The 19,429-nt window shown below is 42.9% G+C and overlaps 1 protein-coding gene across 1 annotated transcript in view; it reads right to left on the reverse strand.

Annotated features, from left to right (window-relative positions):
• The window catches only part of LOC310771690 (alpha-methylacyl-CoA racemase-like), a 15,948-nt gene extending 3,454 nt beyond the window's left edge, over nucleotides 1–12,494 (reverse strand). The window contains exons 1-4 of the mRNA XM_083664237.1: nucleotides 12,404–12,494; nucleotides 10,965–11,232; nucleotides 8,252–8,395; nucleotides 5,667–5,827 (exon numbers count right to left, since the gene is read on the reverse strand). Of these exons, the coding sequence (XP_083520363.1) occupies nucleotides 5,667–5,827; nucleotides 8,252–8,395; nucleotides 10,965–11,211 (552 nt within the window). The 5' untranslated portion in view covers nucleotides 11,212–11,232; nucleotides 12,404–12,494. The remainder of the gene's footprint in view (nucleotides 1–5,666; nucleotides 5,828–8,251; nucleotides 8,396–10,964; nucleotides 11,233–12,403) is intronic.
• Nucleotides 12,495–19,429: the final 6,935 nt, after the last annotated feature.

Raw genomic sequence — 19,429 nt, forward strand, 5'->3', positions numbered from 1 at the left:
AGAGCAAACTGTGGATCTTTAAGAGTGTCCATAAAGAAAGAGAGAAGAGTGGAAAAATATAAATGTAACCCGTTCAAGTACAAAAGCAAAAAGTTCTAGATCAGCAGCTGCCGTACACACTGCCAGCTATGTAGAAGCTCTCCAAGTTACATCTTCTGTGAAACTTATGATCATAAATCAAAAGAATGTAGAATGCCATCATTACACAGTACACACAATTATATGCCTGTTATAAACCACTAGTTTCAAGGAACAACTAATATTACCTACTTATCTATAAAGCACAAATTACAACAATGATGAATCTGGTTTGCTAGAGGTGTTTACATTAGGGGTGTCAGGATATTTTGTCGCAAGATATATCGCCATATCGAAACGTCACGATATGCGTATCGTCAGAAAAAAATATCGTAAAAAAAAAAAAAAAAAAAAAAAAAAATTGCTCCTGAATAATAATAGAACAAATTTAGCAGAATCAACACGCATGAGTGAGGGGGTAGACTACTACTGGCATGGCAAAACAGCTCAAGGGGTACATAAGATTACATAAGTTTAGGGACCATTGAGCATGAGTTATTTAAGAAATAGATTGTATACTTTATTTTTCTTTCACCATGCAACAAACATTTAGTTTGTGACAGTGTGACACATTCTATTGCAAGAGAAGCATTATCTTCCATGTTGTTTTATAGTTATTATAATAACAATTTCCAAAAACAGCATTTGTTTTGTATTTTGTGTATTTCAAATGAAAGACTATTTTTCCAGTATTTTCCCAGGGCTCCCTTGAAAAGAGGTTTCGATTTCAACGGGACTCACATGGTTAAATAAATGATAAATAAATACATAAAAATTATTTACTTTTGTTAAAAAGAATATTGTTAAAATATCGTATCGTATCGTTATCGTGAACCCAATATCGTGTATCGTATCGTGAAATTAGTGTATCGTGACACCCCTAGTTTACATGTATGCAATTATACAGAAAATGTGCTGACGCTGGCCTCCATACCAAGGTATGTATCCAATACACTGATAACCACTGCGTGTCGCGGCCTCGCCTGCTCTATGACATCGCAATTAGGGCAATCACCTAATTAAGAAATCTGGCTCCCTCAGGTCACCTGCACAGCCCAGGGGCGGAGCCATCGTCTCCATCTGGTTCCTCCCGATTCTACCTACTTATACTCCCATCACTTATATAGCCTCACACTGATGACATCATCACTGATGACATCATCACTGAACTATTGCCTCAGGGCAATCAGCCTTAGGGAAATTAGGGAAATTAATCTGCCCTAATTTAAAAATCCGGCTCCGTCAAGTCACCTGCACGGGTGCCCTTTACACACCCTGAAGGTTTCAGCCCGATCGCACGTAAAACGGCAGAGCTGTGGCCAAACACAGAACTTGAAACAAACAAACATTGCCCACATACTCAATTTTATAGATAGATAGATTCCACTCGTGCTGATCATACAAGCAATCAAAATCATGACATACAGGCAGAAGGATAATTGCATTGCTCACTGATGTAATATTGTAAGAGTGACAACACTGTGTCCATGTGTGTGACTGAGAGGAGTTCGATGAAGTGTGAAGTTTTGTGATGAAGCGCCCCCCGGGGGGCGCCGTCACGTCTTGGCAGAAACTAATCTGTGAATGCTAATAGAATAGTTATGCACGGGCAGCCAATCACAAGCAGCCCCACACATTTGAACAGTAGAACTCGTTAAGAGATACAGATACAGCCAGCAACAGCATCTGAATTCACCGCAGCAGCATGTGACTTTCCTTGATTCAGTCGACACTTGAGGACTAGTCTCAAGTCAAGTCTCAAGTCACTGTTAGGGCTTTCACACCGGCAGGGCTCCGTGCCGGTTCCGGTTCCAGAACCCTAATCTGAACTGGCCGGCACGTTCAGACCGAAAAAAAATTGGTTCGGAACCTGAAAAGTTGGTTCTCAGCGGAACCAAAAAATAGTTGGTTTTCCTTGGGAACCGTGACATCATCAGTGGGCGTGTCTGATTCTAGGCTGTGAAAACGAGCAGGAAGGAGAAGAAGGCAGCGACAACACAGAGAAAAATAATTTGCAGTGGTCTGCTGAGGAAACCAAATGTTTAGTGGCGATTTGGGCATCTACCGAATCTCAAAAAAAGCTAGAAAGCAGTACAAGAAAGAGCAAATCGTATGCCGAACTTGCAGAAGAGACGGCCAAGGCTGGGTTCACTCGAACGCCAGACCAAATAATTAATAAACTTAAAAAAATAAAGAATAAACTGAAGAAGGACTACCGAATAATGTCCTCCCACTTTGGTTCCGCTTAAACTGGTGTGAACACGGGCTGGTTCGCCAGAAAGCACCAAGGTTCTGAGACTCCAGAACGGAGCCGGAGCCAGAACCAGAACCGTGTCTGTCTGAAAGCGCTATGTGTGTGTGACTTAAGTGCGACTCAAGTCTCAAGTCCAAGTCCCCATCTCTGTGTTGAGGTACTCCCAAATGTTGTCTAAAGTGCCATGAGGCTGAATGGCCACAGCACGGCGCTGTGGGCTTCAAAGGTGTCTGTTCTTGTGTAAGTCTACTCATCCTTCTGGGAAAAGGTGAAGATGACACTAACTTGACCTCGTCTCGCCCCACGCAGACTCTCCAAAAAGCAAAAGAGGAAGAAAAAACAGCAGAAAATAGCAGAAGTGAGTATTCTCTTTTGTCTCTGCAACTTTGACTCAACTCTGTGGGACCTCTGTCCCTGTCCTAGGCTACCACCCACCATGTCCTATGACTTTTCTTTTCTTTTAGTTCAAATACCTGGGTATGCAGTGCACCTATTTAATAACGTATGCAAAAAAGAAATCACAAAAATCTAATTTCTTTAGTTTTTCACACTTTTTCACATCAAAGGTTCATTTTTCAAGATTTCATTGATAACAGTAATGTACAGTTTGAACAAATCATGGGGGGCGGGGGGTATCTTTGAGTGCAGATTATTATATTATTATTTATAATAATATTTTATTATTTTATCAGGGAGAGAAGCCAACTCCAGAGGAGGTGCAGGGAGAGAAGCCGACGCCCAGCAGCTGTGATGCAAGACCTGTCTGAGAAGCCAACAGAGCCCGAGCAGCAGGCAGAGCCCGAGCAGCAGGGAGAGCCCGAGCAGCAGACAGAGCCCGAGCAGCAGGGAGAAGACCTCCCTCCCACAGAAACCAAGAGGTGAATCAGGTCTCCACCATTTACTGTACAACTCATTTTAACCCTTCTCTTGCTGACATATCCTCTTACCCTTCTCCTCCCTACTTCATCTTCGTTCAGCTGCGTCTGCTCAATGATGTAACAGGGTTCCCACTGGTCCCTGAACTCTTTGAAAGTACACTATTTGAATTTGAGGAGGGGAAATCAAAGTCTTGAATGTTTTTTGAAAATAGACATAAATAAGTTGGACATGGGTCATTGAACATGAGGTATGTACTGGGTATATGGCCGAGCTGCCAGACAGTAAAAAAAAATCAGAAACTTTCGAAAATTATTCTTCAGCAACTTCATTGGTTCAAATAAAAATGCAGACTGACCACATAAATAATAAATGCATTTCCATGACAAAAAGAAATAACTTCTCTGTGGTACCACTGAAAATGTTGTACTCTATAACACTGTACACAGCCTGACGAAGACCAGTGAGGTTGAAACGCGTTGCGTTTTGTGCCCCAGTGTATACATCAAGATGTACTGTCTCAGTTACACATGTACGATATACTTTGTGATTAAAAATCTGTTAAAAGTATCCAAGAAGCTCCCGTTTTTACACTGTACAAGTAAAATTTGCTCTATGGTGCCTCTCTAGAACAAATAAACATCAGACACCTAGATTTAGTCCTATTTTAAATCCAATACCAGTTTAACATTTTTGTGAATGTCTCAAAAGACAAATCAAAAATGCGATGCAATGCAATCATATTTTCTATCAGAGAGAGGACATGAGGAAAAGAGACCGTGAAAGAGAGAGAGACAAAGATATTATGAATGAATGAGAAAGACAAATATGTCGTGCCTGCGCCGCGCATAAAGTCATTTGCGTCAATATGGGTAGGGGATCACACAATAGGGGGTGTGACAATCAAAACAAAAAATGTGTTTACGTTTCCACCAAACCAGTGTTGTGGAACCAACCTCTTCGAATTATTATAAAAACTGGGTCATACTTGAATAAATTTTCTTCACCAGACCAGACCCCCCGATAGCACAAACGTTGATGCTCTGCTATTGTGATGGTTTTATTAATGTGCACATGAGAATGCTTAGTGTGTTTTGTATATCCCTCCCCTCCCCCACACTTTGAGCCAAATTGACTATTTGAAATGCGAGCTGTAATCAATTAAACACCCATTTAACAAACGATCTAAACCCAGCATGTGGTTATGCGGTGCGCCACATGAAAGGCAAGAGACAAACACGAGATGAAAACACTAGACTCTTTTCACGGGGGCCATTTTGTGTCTAAAAGGCAGGGTAAACACAGGTGCAAGCAAAACACCAACTTCTATGATTGGAATTTGGAAACCCTCATGAGTGTTTTGCTTGCTTGGGAAGGAAAGCCTATCATTGCATTTTATTTTTGATCAGTCTTGTTTTGCATGACTTACAACTGAACCCACTTTGTATAAAATACTGAAATATATATTGTGCATCGCAATTCGGCCTAAAAATACAGAGATATGATTTTGGATCCAGAACCCCTAGCCCTATCATGGTAGTCAAATAAAATGATGTGCCTAATGTGTTTCTACTAGGGATGTTCATCAATTATCGAAAATCGATAATTGATCGTTAAGGAATTGATTCGATCATGTGGAATTTTGATAGATTATTATTTTTTATTATTTTTGCAGACTAGGTTTGGGTGGAATTCGTTCCTCCTCGGCCCACTCCATTGCACAGCCGACTAACGTGAGGTGGAGCTTCATATAGTCTCTAGTTTTCTGGCTGGGGATGGGCCTTTGTGCCAACAAAACTGTTTTAAACATGGGGAATTCACACCGGCATGCGCCGGGGACACAAACAAGTGCACCCAGCGGTCTGCGGACCTCAGTGAGGCTCAGGCCTGTTGATTTGACTCTTGTGCTGTCAGCTAAGCTGGAAGACGCCGATTGCCTTACATCATGTAACCTGACATGTAACATGTTTGTTTACCTGGCCACAGCGCTAGTGTCTGATATTCTTACTACACAGCGGCATCGCCATTATAGCTGGCCGAGAACGCGCAACGTTATTACCAGACCAGAGTAAAAAAAAAATAAAAAAATATATTATTATTATTATTACGCTATCGATAATCGATAATTGATCATTAATTTTCCCGATTTTCGATTATGGAAATTGTTCAAAATGAACATCCCTAGTTTCTACTCTTCGCTCCACCTACTGCATGAATTTTGAAAGCAGGCATGAAGAGCAGGGGAGAGGAGGTGTGTTTAGAGTTGGGCCGGATTTATTGAGAAGAGCCACACACACACATCTAACAAATGATGTATGTTTTGTGTCCTTGTGGAGAAAAGTTCTTTGCAAGTTGTCTTGGAAGAGAACCATCTTCTCACGAGAGTCAGCACAAAGAAATTGCCAGGAGAATTTCCACCAGCGAGAGTTTAGTTTGACAGGAAGGACTATACGCTTACCATGCTGGCATCGATGATCTGTCCCTTCCCTGACACTGTCCTCTCCAGCAGCGCGAGGACTATCCCCAAGGCACAGCTAAGACCACCGCCTGCAAAGTCCGCCACCAGGTTCAATGGAGCGAGGGGCTTCTCAGAACTACGACCCAGCCTGGATAAAAGGCCTGTGACAGAAGATAGAAGGGAGAAGACAAAAGGAGAAGAAGGGAGAAGAACAAAAGGAGCAGAGGCATCAGGCAGACAACATGTAAGAACATCACAACTGGTGGAGGACAACAGAGTATATGGCCACTTTCCAAGCATGAGAGTGAAATAAAAAGTCAGATGGAGTAGAGAGAGATCGAGAGAGTGATGGCACCTAAAAAAGGCAGACTATATAGAGAGCCAAAGTGACCGCCTACTTCCTGCTTCGGCACTGTCCCAGAGATTTTCATCCGCCATTTATTTTCCCATAGACATTTTGTTAAATGCTTTTAAAAATAGTTTTACTTCGTCAAACCAAATGGTTCAGCTATATGTAGAATCGGGAGAGACCATAGAACATTTAACTCGGACCAAAACTTTAAAAACGACATCGAAAAAATATTTTCCTTGAATCCACATTTCTTTTACATTTTGCTCCGAGTGAAATGTTATGTGGTCTCTCCTGTTTCTAAATATATCCGAACCGTTTGGTTTGACGAAGTAAATCTATTTTTTTATAAACATTTTACGAAATGTCTATGGGAAAATAAATGGCGGATGAAAATCTCTGGTACAGTGCTGAAGCAGGAAATTACTTTCCCCTTTGGCTCTCCATACGAGGAATCAGGATGACGTCACCACGACAACAAACCTGACTCCCGGGGGACTCTGCGGTGTGTGAATGCGCAAATGCATGCGCCAAACAAACGGTAATATCTTAAAAACTATACATGACTTTGCTTATATTTTGACATTCTGAGTCAGAGCAGAAGTAGCTCAAGAGTTTGATGTATAATATATGCATGTCATGTTTGTTTACCAAAATGCTGCTCGGCTGATCCCTTACAGTATATACTAGTTCTGTAATTTGCTTTGCACAAAACCCAAGGCCGGCAATTTCTGTTCTGTTTTTCTATTCTGTTTTTCTGCTTTGCACAAAACACAAGGCCGGCAATTATGAGTAAGGCTGCATGACAGCTTGTGAGAACAGGCTCAGTGACTTTTTCTTTCATCACTAAGAGAGAAATAAAGTCGGGACAAGCACAGTGCAAGATGATAAAATATGTGGCAGAAAGTCCTTATAAATTGGCTCTCCCTGGCTTCAGTATGAATAACGTTATTCATTGATGCTGTCCCATATTGTCAGTGTAAACCATCCAAAATTCTAAATGTTATTCTTTTCCTTTGTTATTGTCATCTATAGTGGTTATTTGCATAAAAACACACAGTTTGATTAGGAAATGATTGTATCTTTTTTAAATGTGTGCTTTGATTTAATAAAATGTATGTAAAATGTCAATTTGTAACTTGAGTTACTTGACAAAGTAACTGGTATAATATTACTGAAATCCTCAATAGCAATAGCATAACGTCACATCACCTCTCACCCCACACACACCACCATTGTAAGCCTATCACATTGATATTCACCCCCCATAGAGCTCAAGAGGCACGTGACTTTTCGTGATGTAATTTGTCCCGGAAGTAAGTTCTGCATCCATTTTCTTCGATAAATCCAAATATACCGAGTTTTAAGGCTCGAACCAAATCAACACGTGATCCAGAGAATCTTGAGTGACCATAAAATATTCGGTTTAACGTCAGAACAAAAAGTAACACCGGTGGGAAAAAATGATTTCCCCCCACCCACACACAGCTGTACTTCTGTCTACGTATGTGTCTGTGTGTACTTTTCCCAGCTGTGTTTACCCCTACCCAGTGGCGCAAAGGGGAAGGAGTAATACTGAATGATTGAATGAATGCTTTTGACTCTGAGGAAGACACTTTTGTGTCGAAACATCAGTCTGTTTGCACCACAAAAATGGCCGAAATTAATTGACCGTTTGCTTCAGAGTTCCTCCTTCTTTAACATTGAATGACTCTCTACCAGTGTTGGGCAAGTTACTTTCAAAATGTAATATACTACATATTACTAGTTACTTTAATTTGAAAGTAATAAGTTACTTTACAATATTGCTTTCTGTGTAGAGTAACTCGTTACTTATTTCACTACTTTTGCATTACTTTTACCAAAACAACAGCAGCAGCAGAATGACATCGCCGCCACAGAACCATCCCGAAAAATAATGTCAACCGCCTTGAAGTCAGTGTAAACAATCCAAGATTCTAAATGTTATTCTTTTCCTTTGTTATTGTCATCTATAGTGGTTATTTGCATAAAAACACAGTTTGATTAGGAAATGATTGTATCTTTTTTAAATATGTGCTTTGATTTAATAAAAATGTAACTCAATTTGTAACTTGAGTTACTTGACAAAGTAACTGGTATAATATTACTGAAATCCTATAAGTAATAAGTTATATTACTGAGTTACTGCTAAAAGTAATATATTACATGTAATATGTTACTTTTGTAATGAGTTACCCCCAACACTGGTTGTTACCTGACATGGCGAGGTAGTTGATGTCATGTCCAGCTGCGGTGGCATAAGATCCACTCTGTCCATATCCAGTCAAGCGAGCGTAGATCAGACGCGGATTCTCCCTCAACATCTCCTCCGGCCCGAGGCCCAGCTTCTCCATCACACCTGGGAGGTCAGACAAAAGTCATATTTCGTACTTGATATATATTTTATTTATAATCTCATCACCAATATGCCTATATCAGTGTCTAATTATTGGTTCTCAATGCCAGCCTCAGGGGGCAGTGTTGGCCTGTAATGAAAACACACAGGACATGGTCAATATTAGTGGTTGATCTGGGCTTTTCAATGGCCGATGCTGCGGATATTTATAGAGCAGGGTGGCCGATGGCTGATATATAATGCCAACATCCTGTTGTTATTAAGTTGTTGTTGTTTCTTTTTGCATCTGATAAAACACAACAAGTTAATAATACTAACAAATGAGACACACATTTAATGTTATTGTGTGCATTGTCTCTGTTTGTAGATCTGCACTCTGTCTGCAGTGCATTTATTATCATCTAAAAATAAATGTCGACGATATTTCATAGATTGAACACACACAACCCTCTGCACATATTAGACAATTTTGTAAAATGTTCCGAGCCTAGTCCCACACACTCGTGCGCACACACACCCACAACCACACACACTTTCCTGCCCTCTTCATCCTCTGAAGTGTGGTTACCCAATGTTATTCGTACACATTCTAAATATTTAAAATGTTCTCGCAATGCACCTCTCACAGTGAGAGAGCACGTTAGTTAATTAGTTAATTAGCTGTGCATGACTCTCTACCAAGGGCCTTGGAGTTAATACTTGATGGAGACGAAGAAACAAATAGTGAGGTGGACGATGAGGAAGTAGCCAAAACCACGGGTTGTGAAGCCAATATGGTGGCAGGCAGCAATTATGGCAATTGTGGCCTCAGTAGCAAATTTCACCTCCTTTAATGTGTGTACTTTAATGTGTGTACTTTAATGTGTGTACTTGTGCAGACTTTCAAAATAATTGTGTCATTAACAGGATATAATGATACAGTTGTTTTCCTCGTGATCGACGGGTCGGCAATTATGGGCCAATTAGGCAGCTCTGCAATGACCCCCAGGCTCTCTCTCTGGCTCGTCACTGTCAGCTGAGAAGAAGCGCCTGGAGACAATGTTACAATGTTAAATACTGTAGATCGCACATGGGGCAAAAATGCGGCCCCAGGGCCGGCCCCCGGCCCCCGGACCATCTCAACCCGGCCCTCAACGTCCTCAAAAGAAAACAAAACGACCCCCAAAACTCAATCAAATGCAGAATTATTTTAATAAATCTCATCTGCTAGTAGCCAGTGGATTTGTATGACTATATTATATTATATCAGGGGATTAACAGGAGAAATTATCAATCACAGTGGGTCAAAGAATAGGGAGACTCCCGCGAAAATCAGGAGTGTATGGCAGACATGATGTCCAATGTGTGGCCCTTCGCTTACTTTATGGCCCTCTGGAAAAAAAATGTTGCCCACCCCTGCTGTAGATACTGAGTCAGCTATACATTAAGTGGGATTTAGTTTATGCATTAAAAATGAAAGTGATTGTTATTTTTTCTTTGGCGAGCTGCTTATTGATGGCCCGAGATATGACGGTAGATCACCATCTACCTACGCCTGATCTACATGCAATCTGAGTGACAGGCGGTTGTGCGCACAGCAGAAATTGGCAACGACAAATTGGGAGAAAAATTGGGGGAAGAAAGAAAGAAAAAAGGGGGGGGGGTCTTTTCTTACGACACCACGCTGTTTACATGCACTGAAATTTACACAAATACCATCCTTATGGCACTTTTTTATCAACATATGGGGGAGACATGAGAAGAAATGTAATTAGCTATTTCAGCTACAACTTTCTAAAATGTTATTAACTTTATATTTCTACATATATTGGGCCACTCCTGGCTCTCTCAGCCTCCTGTCCCACTGCTCAATCCAGTCTCTCTTGCTATAATAGTTTAAATGGCTTTTGACTCAGTCAATCAGTCAAAGTAGTGTGTTATCAGAATGACAGCGATTTAATACAATTTGTAATGTGAGTTAACGCGCTGTCGCCTCACAGCTAGAAGGTCCTGGGTTCGATTCCCACCTGGGAGGCTGTGAGCGCTGAAGGAGTGCGTGCCCGTCCGCATGTCCTCGACTGCCCACCGCCCGGGTGGGGTCGTCAAAAGGGCCTTTCTGTGTGGAGTTTGCATGTTCTCCCCATGCCCCCTGGGGGTTTCCTTCATATAGGAACCCCTCACCAAAACATGCAATATCCTGGTCGCTGATGTGGTGCCTCCTCTGGTCATTCTGGCCTGTTCAGAGGGAGGGGAACTGGTTGGAATAGCGTGATCCTCCCACGTGCTATGTCCTACCGGTGAAGCTTCCCCTCTCAGGTGAAAAGAAGCGGCTGGCTAACTGCCCATGTCTCGGAGGAAGCATGGAGCCAGTTTCAGCTCTCCCCAGATCGGCAGAGGGTGGAGCAGCAAGCAGGATAAATAAATTAAAATTTGCACTAACGGGGGATAAAAATGGGATAAAAAAAATCTAGAAAAAATATAAAATAAAATAAATGTAATGTGAGTTAACTGTAAATATAGTTTTTTAATTAATGCACACGGGTGACAAATTAATCTTCTCTAGCATGATGACTAGGCCTTTGTGGCTTCTGACCTTTGCGGTAGGGCTCCAGCACCACATCTGATTGGACGCAGAGCTTCCTGAGCACAGCCACGCCCTCAGAGGTTTTCAGGTTGATTGCCACAGAGCGTTTCCCCCGAGCCTGTGTGTCCAATGCCATGGCAGCCCGGGTCCGGTCCACACGGATCACCTTGGCACCAAAGTCTGCCAGAACCATGCCGCAGAATGGTGCCGGCGCCAAGCCCGCCAGCTCAATGACTCTCACGCCAACCAGGGCCATGACGAGAGAGTGACCGCCAGACTGAGAGGCAGAGAGAACATGGGGGGGAAATAAAAATGATTAGCTAAACAGAAAACTAGCTTCAACAGGTCAGTTGGTGCCGGACACGCCCCCATTAGACTTTGAATTCCAAAGTACAAAGGTGGTCCACGTTTACAATCTGCAAAGAAATGTGGCTCGTCTTAAGCTGCACTCACTAGCCAAAAATAATTGGAACACCAGCTTTCCATAAAACACAGCAGTCATGTTTATTAATATTAAGCAAAACCACCTCCTGTTTTTGATTGATTGATTGATTTTCTTTATTTAAGTGTCATGCTTCGAATGAAGCCCAGCCCACATGGGCTTACAGGACACTTTTACTGTTCATCATTTAAACAAACAATGTTCAAAACATAAAACCAACAGAAACACCCAAAATACATACCTATACATACATGCCTATTCCAGGCCCTAGAGATAAAGTTAGCAGTCTTAAATGCCTCAGTCTTAAACAACCACTCCAACTTCTGGCCATCATCTGGCCAGAAGAGCTCAGGTTTTTGCTTTTGCATTTCGTCAAATAAGGAAATCCTCAAATCATCATAAAGTACAATAAAACATGAAATGAAACTCATTTTCAACATCTTTTAGATCACAAACATTATCCTGTTCTCTTCTGGTATAGCTGTGAATCCTGTTCTTTGATGTTTTCTTCCAATTCATGTGTAACTTTTAGGCTATGGCTCGGTTTTTTGGAGAGCATGACAATGAATCATAATCGACTGCCACTGGTGGTAATCATATTACTGTATTAACTAATAATTTAAACATGTGACAGATCTAATGTTTGATGGAAAACTGGTTAATTTGGCCAGTGTTGGTATCAAATGTTAACATTAATTACCCTGTAGTAGTTGTTTATCTGACATGACCTTCGTAATTCATAAAACAAAGACGCTTGCATGAAGCAGTAGCAACTCAGAGGTAGCCTAGGCTACGATATGGAGGAGTGGACTGTCTGTAACTTAGTTCGTTTAGTAAGTTAGTTCGTTTTGCCAAACACAGACGGCTAGGTTATCCAGTTCCATACAACGGTTTCACGCAGCGTGCTGTATGCATAGCTAAATAACAACACTGCGGTAAATGCAGCGCTAGTCACGTCAGCATAAACAGAGAGTCCGTCAACACATGCAAGAAAACAAGTGTTTACCTTTGCTTGCAGGGCACAGAGTAGTGGAGGAGGACACTTCTGCAGGTTTCACTACTTCCTGGTGAGGTGACGTCAGAGCAGCAGCTGCCGCAATATTTCTGGGAAACGAAGTTTTCACGAGGCGTGTGTGTGTGTGTGTGTGTGTGTGTGTGTGTGTGTGTGTGTGTGTGTGTGTGTGCGTGTATGTGCGTGTGTGTGTGTGGTGTGTGTGTGTGTATGAGGTGCGTGCGTGCGTGCGAGCGTGCGAGCGTGCGTGCGTGCGTGCGTGCGCGTGCGTGCGCGCGTGCGTGCGTGTGCGTGCGTGCGCGTGCGTGTGTGTGCGTGCGTGTGTGTGTGTGTGTGTGTGTGTGTGTGTGTGTGTGTGTGTGTGTGTGTGTGCGTGTGTGTGTGTGTGTGTGTGTGTGTGTGTGTGTGTGTGTGTGTGTGTGTGTGTGTGTGTGTGTGTGACACACCGCGTGACACCGCGTGATTTCTATTCGCACAAAGGTTACGCAATAAGCACGCCCTGTGCGTGACTCCTCCTGGCTTTCCACTTCAGGACCAATCAGAAACTCACATTTACTTAGGCTACAAAATCTCAGTGTGGGATGAGGAAGTGGTGTGCTTGGTCTGCTGACTGCTACACTCCAGTTTATTACGCAGTTATCTGTGCGCCGTGCGGGCGGCTAAATGTAAGTCATATCCATTTCAATCATATATAAGAGTTAATTTACATTGTTATGCTCAGTTATTTGCATCTGTATATGACACCAATGTAAATCTAGTATTTGATGTATCGTTGTCTTTCTGTAGAAGCACACATAGCAATAGGCCTGGCTACTTGTAACGGAAAGAGAAGAGGACAGTAAATAATGTGTCACCAACATAGTGTACGTTGTCAGACATGCTGTAGTGTAGTGGCTGCCATGTCAGCATGTGAGATCATTTATCATCTAGAGAAGTCACACTTCAAAACACAGTCCATGTTTCACAGGCTGTAGGCCTAGTCTATTTCAACACACAGGCTGTAGGCCTAGTCTACTTCAACACACAGGCTGTAGGCCTAGTCTACTTCAACACACAGGCTGTAGCCCTAGTCTACTTCAACACACAGGCTGTAGGCCTAGTCTATTTCAACACACAGGCTGTAGGCCTAGTCTATTTCAACACACAGGCTGTAGGCCTAGTCTACTTCAACACACAGGCTGTAGGCCTAGTCTATTTCAACACACAGGCTGTAGGCCTAGTCTACTTCAACACACAGGCTGTAGGCCTAGTCTATTTCAACACACAGGCTGTAGGCCTAGTCTATTTCAACACACAGGCTGTAGGCCTAGGCTACTTCAACACACAGGCTGTAGGCCTAGTCTATTTCAACACACAGGCTGTAGGCCTAGTCTATTTCAACACACAGGCTGCAGGCCTAGTCTACTTCAACACACAGGCTGTAGTTCTAGTCTATTTCAACACACAGGCTGTAGGCCTAGTCTATTTCAACACACAGGCTGTAGGCCTAGTCTACTTCAACACACAGGCTATAGGCCTAGTCTATTTCAACACACAGGCTGTAGGCCTAGTCTATTTCAACACACAGGCTGTAGGCCTAGTCTACTTCAACACACAGGCTGTAGGCCTAGTCTATTTCAACACACAGGCTGTAGGCCTAGTCTATTTCAACACACAGGCTGTAGGCCTAGTCTACTTCAACACACAGGCTGTAGGCCTAGTCAATTTCAACACACAGGCTGTAGGCCTAGTCTATTTCAACACACAGGCTGTAGGCCTAGTCTACTTCAACACACAGGCTGTAGGCCTAGTCAATTTCAACACACAGGCTGTAGGCCTAGTCTATTTCAACACACAGGCTGTAGGCCTAGTCTATTTCAACACACAGGCTGTAGGCCTAGACTACTTCAACACACAGGCTGTAGGCCTAGTCTATTTCAACACACAGGCTGTAGGCCTAGTCTATTTCAACACACAGGCTGTAGGCCTAGTCTACTTCAACACACAGGCTGTAGGCCTAGTCTACTTCAACACACAGGCTGTAGGCCTAGTCTACTTCAACACACAGGCTGTAGGCCTAGTCTATTTCAACACACAGGCTGTAGGCCTAGTCTATTTCAACACACAGGCTGTAGGCCTAGTCTATTTCAACACACAGGCTGTAGGTCTAGTCTATTTCAACACACAGGCTATAGGCCTAGCCTATTTCAACACACAGGCTGTAGGCCTAGTCTATTTCAACACACAGGCTGTAGGCCTAGTCTATTTCAACACACAGGCTGTAGGCCTAGTCTATTTCAACACACAGGCTGTAGGCCTAGTCTATTTCAACACACAGGCTGTAGGCCTAGTCTATTTCAACACACAGGCTGTAGGCCTAGTCTACTTCAACACACAGGCTGTAGAGCTAGTCTATTTCAACACACGGGCTGTAGGCCTAGTCTATTTCAACACACGGGCTGTAGGCCTAGTCTATTTCAACACACAGGCTGTAGGCCTAGTCTATTTCAACACACAGGCTGTAGGCCTAGTCTACTTCAACACACAGGCTGTAGGCCTAGTCTACTTCAACACACAGGCTGTAGGCCTAGTCTACTTCAAGACACAGGCTGTAGGCCTAGTCTACTTCAACACACAGGCTGTAGGCCTAGTCTACTTCAACACACAGGCTGTAGGCCTAGTCTACTTCAACACACAGGCTGTAGGCCTAGTCTATTTCAACACACAGGCTGTAGAACTAGTCTACTTCAACACACAGGCTGTAGGCCTAGTCTACTTCAACACACAGGCTGTAGGCCTAGTCTATTTCAACACACAGGCTGTAGGCCTAGTCTACTTCAACACACAGGCTGTAGGACTAGTCTATTTCAACACACAGGCTGTAGGCCTGGTCTATTTCAACACACAGGCTGTAGGCCTAGTCTACTTCAACACACAGGCTGTAGGCCTAGTCTACTTCAACACACAGGCTGTAGCCCTAGTCTACTTCAACACACAGGCTGTAGGCCTAGTCTATTTCAACACACAGGCTGTAGGCCTAGTCTATTTCAACACACAGGCTGTAGGCCTAGTCTACTTCAACACACAGGCTGTAGGCCTAGTCTATTTCAACACACAGGCTGTAGGCCTAGTCTACTTCAACACACAGGCTGTAGGCCTAGTCTATTTCAACACACAGGCTGTAGGCCTAGTCTATTTCAACACACAGGCTGTAGGCCTAGTCTATTTCAACACACAGGCTGTAGGTCTAGTCTATTTCAACACACAGGCTATAGGCCTAGCCTATTTCAACACACAGGCTGTAGGCCTAGTCTATTTCAACACACAGGCTGTAGGCCTAGTCTATTTCAACACACAGGCTGTAGGCCTAGTCTATTTCAACACACAGGCTGTAGGCCTAGTCTATTTCAACACACAGGCTGTAGGCCTAGTCTACTTCAACACACAGGCTGTAGAGCTAGTCTATTTCAACACACGGGCTGTAGGCCTAGTCTATTTCAACACACGGGCTGTAGGCCTAGTCTATTTCAACACACAGGCTGTAGGCCTAGTCTATTTCAACACACAGGCTGTAGGCCTAGTCTACTTCAACACACAGGCTGTAGGCCTAGTCTACTTCAACACACAGGCTGTAGGCCTAGTCTACTTCAAGACACAGGCTGTAGGCCTAGTCTACTTCAACACACAGGCTGTAGGCCTAGTCTACTTCAACACACAGGCTGTAGGCCTAGTCTACTTCAACACACAGGCTGTAGGCCTAGTCTATTTCAACACACAGGCTGTAGGCCTAGTCTACTTCAACACACAGGCTGTAGGCCTAGTCTACTTCAACACACAGGCTGTAGGCCTAGTCTATTTCAACACACAGGCTGTAGGCCTAGTCTACTTCAACACACAGGCTGTAGGCCTGGTCTATTTCAACACACAGGCTGTAGGCCTAGTCTACTTCAACACACAGGCTGTAGAGCTAGTCTATTTCAACACACAGGCTGTAGGCCTAGTCTATTTCAACACACAGGCTGTAGGCCTAGTCTATTTCAACACACAGGCTGTAGGCCTAGTCTACTTCAACACACAGGCTGTAGGCCTAGTCTATTTCAACACACAGGCTGTAGGCCTAGTCTATTTCAACACACAGGCTGTAGGCCTGGTCTATTTCAACACACAGGCTGTAGGCCTAGTCTACTTCAACACACAGACTGTAGGCCTAGTCTATTTCAACACACAGGCTGTAGGCCTAGTCTATTTCAACACACAGGCTGTAGGCCTAGTCTATTTCAACACACAGGCTGTAGGCCTAGTCTATTTCAACACACAGGCTGTAGGCCTGGTCTATTTCAACACACAGGCTGTAGGCCTAGTCTACTTCAACACACAGGCTGTAGGCCTAGTCTATTTCAACACACAGGCTGTAGTAGGCCTAGTCTATTTCAACACACAGGCTGTAGGCCTAGTCTACTTCAACACACAGTCTGTAGGCCTAGTCTATTTCAACACACAGGCTGTAGGCCTAGTCTACTTCAACACACAGGCTGTAGACCTAGTCTACTTCAACACACAGGCTGTAGGCCTAGTCTATTTCAACACACAGGCTGTAGGCCTAGTCTATTTCAACACAGGAAATAAGTCAGATAGGGGTGGCTTCCTCTTCCTGACTCGTTCCTCTGCGGCTGCTCTGGGCCTAACATTAACCTGGGCATGAATGTGGACACAAATCAACTTATACTTCCTACTTATAATTTCAGAGGGAAATATTTATACTTTCTACTCCACTACACTGATTTCACAGCATTGTTATGATCATCATTGTGTTCCCTGTCTTACCAACAGTCTCTGTTTGATTATGTCACAGCTGATTGGCAGGAAGAGATCTGGTGGAGGAAGAGATCAAGAGACAAAGATGACTTCTTCACAAGAGGTGAGAACATTAGAATCTGTTGGTCAATGTAATCTGTTAGCTCGCCTATTTATAGGATGTTGTCCTGCAGTGATACTCAACTTGCGGCCCAGGGGCCAGATGCGGCCCGCGATAGGGTGAAGAGTGGCCCCCCAACCATTTTCTAATTCACAATGAAAACTAATGTTAAATAAAGTTTGACTGAACTCCAGCTAAATTGTCAAATATGGCCGTCTGCTCTCCACCCAGGCACTTACAGTATGTAGCCTATAACTTAACTTAACCTAACTAACTAACTAACTATCTATCGTGTGTGGACAAAATTGTGAGACTAAACTCCGGCTGACACCCCAAAAACCCCGCTACAGAAAAAAGTATATTAATGTTTGTATATTAACTGGCCCTGGCCTAATGCCATTTTGCAAAAGTGGCCCCTGGGCAAAACAAGTTGAGTATCCCTGTTGTACTGTATGTCAGAATGAGTACTAAGTATTCTCTCTCCCTCGCTAACTTTGCTAACATTAGCCTGTTGGCTTGGTTCTTCCTATATGATATTTCACAATGCAAAGCTGCTGCTGTTGTCCAGGTCTGGATGAAATAAAATATAACGTGCCATTTATTTTATGATGTGCAATTTTGGAATAATTACACACAGTGTTGGTTACTAGTTATTTTCTTTTGAAAGTAATAAGTTACTTTACAATATTATTGTCTGTGTAGAGTAACTTGTTACTTATCACACTACTTTTGCTTTCACCAAAATAACCGCAGAACGACACCACCGTCCCAAAAAAGAACGTCAACCGCCCTAAAGTCAATGTAAACCGTCCACAGTTCTAAATGTTATCCTTTTACTTTGTTATTGTCATCTATAGTGGTTATTTGCATCAAAAACACAATTTGATTAGGAAATGATTGTATCTTTATTTAAATATGTGCTTTGATCAAAATAAAAAATAAAGTCTTGGCATTAGTAGTTTTACTTATTATAAGCTGCTTAGAACTATAGTGTAGGAAGTTACAGTAAACAGGGCTTAATTCCCTCTAATATTTTTTTGTAAAGTCATAACGTTATAATTTACCTTCAACCAATACTTGACTTTACTGAGTAGATGAATGCATCATAATGTAACTCAATGCACCCTAACGAGGAGCTGACAGCAGCTCAGTTTCAAGTTGTAACTCACATTACTTGACATAGTACAGTAACTGGTATAATATTACCAAACTCCTATTGGCGTTATATTACTGTGTTACTGCTAAAAGTAATATATTACCTGTAATGTGTTACTTTTGTAATGTGTCTCCCCCAACACTGGTTACACAGTACATACAACAAGATATGTTTATCTGTCAGCATATGCTTTCATATCATAAAATACTTTGTCAGAGAGAGTAATGACTTATATCCTTTATATCTTCCTCCATGAAACAGAGAGACACCAACAGACCAAAACGCCACCGCTCTCTGCAGTGTGGGACATCTTTCAGTCAGTCAGGTGACCTAAAAACACATCAACGCATTCACACTGGAGAGAAGCCATTCTCCTGTGACCAATGTGGGAGGAGCTTCAGTCTGTTAACTAACCTAACAAGACATCAACGCATTCACACTGGAGAGAAGCCATTCTCCTGTGACCAATGTGGGAGGAGCTTCAGTCAGTCAAGTCACCTAAAAAAACATCAACACATTCACACTGGAGAGAAGCCATTCTCCTGTGACCAATGTGGGAGGAGCTTCAGTCAGTCAAGTCACCTAAAAAAACATCAACACATTCACACTGGAGAGAAGCCATTCTCCTGTGACCAATGTGGGAGGAGCTTCAGTCAGTCAAGTCACCTAAAAAAACATCAACGCATTCACACTGGAGAGAAGCCATTCTCCTGTGACCAATGTGGGAGGAGCTTCAGCCACTCAAGTGACCTAAAAACACATCAACGCATTCACACGGGAGAGAAGCCATTCTCCTGTGACCAATGTGGGAGGAGCTTCAGTCAGTCAGGTCACCTAAAAATACATCAACGCATTCACACTGGAGAGAAGCCATTCTGCTGTGACCAATGTGGGAGGAGCTTCAGCCGCTCAAATGTCCTAAAAATACATCAGCGCATTCACACTGGAGAGAAGCCATTCTCCTGTGACC

The sequence above is a fragment of the Poromitra crassiceps genome (genome assembly GCF_964638095.1).
Source record: "Poromitra crassiceps genome assembly, contig: HAP1_SCAFFOLD_1039, whole genome shotgun sequence".
NCBI classification, from domain to species: Eukaryota; Metazoa; Chordata; class Actinopteri; order Beryciformes; family Melamphaidae; genus Poromitra; species Poromitra crassiceps.